The sequence below is a fragment of the Limulus polyphemus genome, unplaced genomic scaffold (genome assembly GCF_000517525.1).
Source record: "Limulus polyphemus unplaced genomic scaffold, Limulus_polyphemus-2.1.2 Scaffold1119, whole genome shotgun sequence".
NCBI classification, from domain to species: domain Eukaryota; kingdom Metazoa; phylum Arthropoda; class Merostomata; order Xiphosura; family Limulidae; genus Limulus; species Limulus polyphemus.
The window spans coordinates 196,002-197,537 of record NW_013666729.1 but is presented as its reverse complement, the minus strand read 5'-3'; the positions used below and the strand labels follow the sequence as shown (position 1 = coordinate 197,537).

The window sequence follows — 1,536 nt, the reverse complement described above, 5'->3', positions numbered from 1 at the left end:
TTTCTAACATAAAATATATTTCAATGTGGTTTCCGAAAGAAAGCAGAATTATTAAAATACATACATCTCTTGACTTGAGCATTATCAGATGAAGTGTTACAAGTTTCAGTACGAAGCAAATACTTTCTGTTGCTGTCCCACTCCTTCCTCATTATAATATGCCATTTTCCTTATCTTTAATAGGCCTAACTTTCTCTTGAAGGATAGTACATCTTTACGATCGAGGTAGATGATGATGTCTTGTTGCCATGGCAACCTCTGACAGTTTGACGTCAACAGGTTCCCTATTGTCATAGAGGGTTGGTGCATGTAAAATAATTCCACAAGTTCCCGCCAAAACAGCAACGGTAAAGATCCAGAGAAACAGTCGGTCGAGAACCATCGCCACGTACTTCCAGTCTTCCTTTACCTGTTCAAGCAATAAGTGATTCTGTATCAATACCCGATTGAAAATTAAACACGAACATAATATGGAACTAGTAGAGACTTGTAAAACATTTGCGGTCAAATTAGTATCTTTATTACAACAATACTTCTTTAAATGCAGAATTTCTAGAATAATACAAACGAATTCTAATCGCAGATACCGAAATCTGCAAGTCCACTTTTCTTAGGCCTAACACTAGTTAAGCCTTTATTAAGTACGTCCTATATTCGATAAAGAGATAAATTAACACTGTAACTTGTGTACGTTTTTTTTTTTCCTTTAGTTTAGTTAGGGCTAAACGTTACTGTACCTAATACTACCTATAAATAAAGTTATAATGTTAATCTACGACCTAACGTTAAACCTTTTTAAAAACCTTGATAAAATTTTAATATGTTGTCGTACAAAATGGCTACTAAAGTATATTTATATCTCCCTTTTGTTTACATCCCTTGAAATGTGCGCGAGCATGCGCATTTAGATAGTAAGGTGCGCTCGCATTTTCAGGACAATCAAAACTGAGTATTATTATAATACATAATACTAACGGTATACGAATATTTATGAAAATCCATCTTAAGCATTTCCATTTTGAATGAAAATTGCTGCTCAAGCCATGTAAAGATGGAAAAAAAATCACAAGTAAGGGGGAAACTGTGATCGCTCTAGTCCTAGAGTTAAAACACATTCGCGAACACTAACATTAGAAAAGTAAACAAATGGTAAGGAGTTGCGAAGGTACGTAGATGTTGAGTGAAAGAACGTTCGAAAATAATTGTAGATTTGTTTGTTATGGATTTCGCGCAAAGCTACACGAGGGCTATCTGCGCTAGCCGTCCCTAATTTCACAGTGTAAGACTAGAGCTACTCATCATCACCCACCGCCAACTCTTGGGCTACTCGTTTACCAACGAATAGTGGGATTTACCGTAATATTATAACGCCCCCACCGCTGAAAGGGCGAGCATGTTTGGTGTGACCCTAACCACCTGGCCATGCCGGGCCATAATTGTAGAATGAGAGTGATATATAAAGAGGTATAATGATGGGAAATTAGACAAAGAGATATTTCATATACCGTATGTTTCGGAATATAAGACGCACCGGTG

The 1,536-nt window shown here is 36.7% G+C and overlaps 1 protein-coding gene across 1 annotated transcript in view; it reads right to left on the bottom strand.

Annotated features, from left to right (window-relative positions):
• Window positions 1-214: 214 nt before the first annotated feature.
• LOC106462214 (acetylcholine receptor subunit alpha-like) overlaps window positions 215-1,536 on the bottom strand; it is a 12,911-nt gene continuing 11,589 nt past the window's right edge. Inside the window, exon 5 of the mRNA XM_022389405.1 lies at window positions 215-409. Within this exon, the coding sequence (XP_022245113.1) occupies window positions 215-409 (195 nt within the window). The remainder of the gene's footprint in view (window positions 410-1,536) is intronic.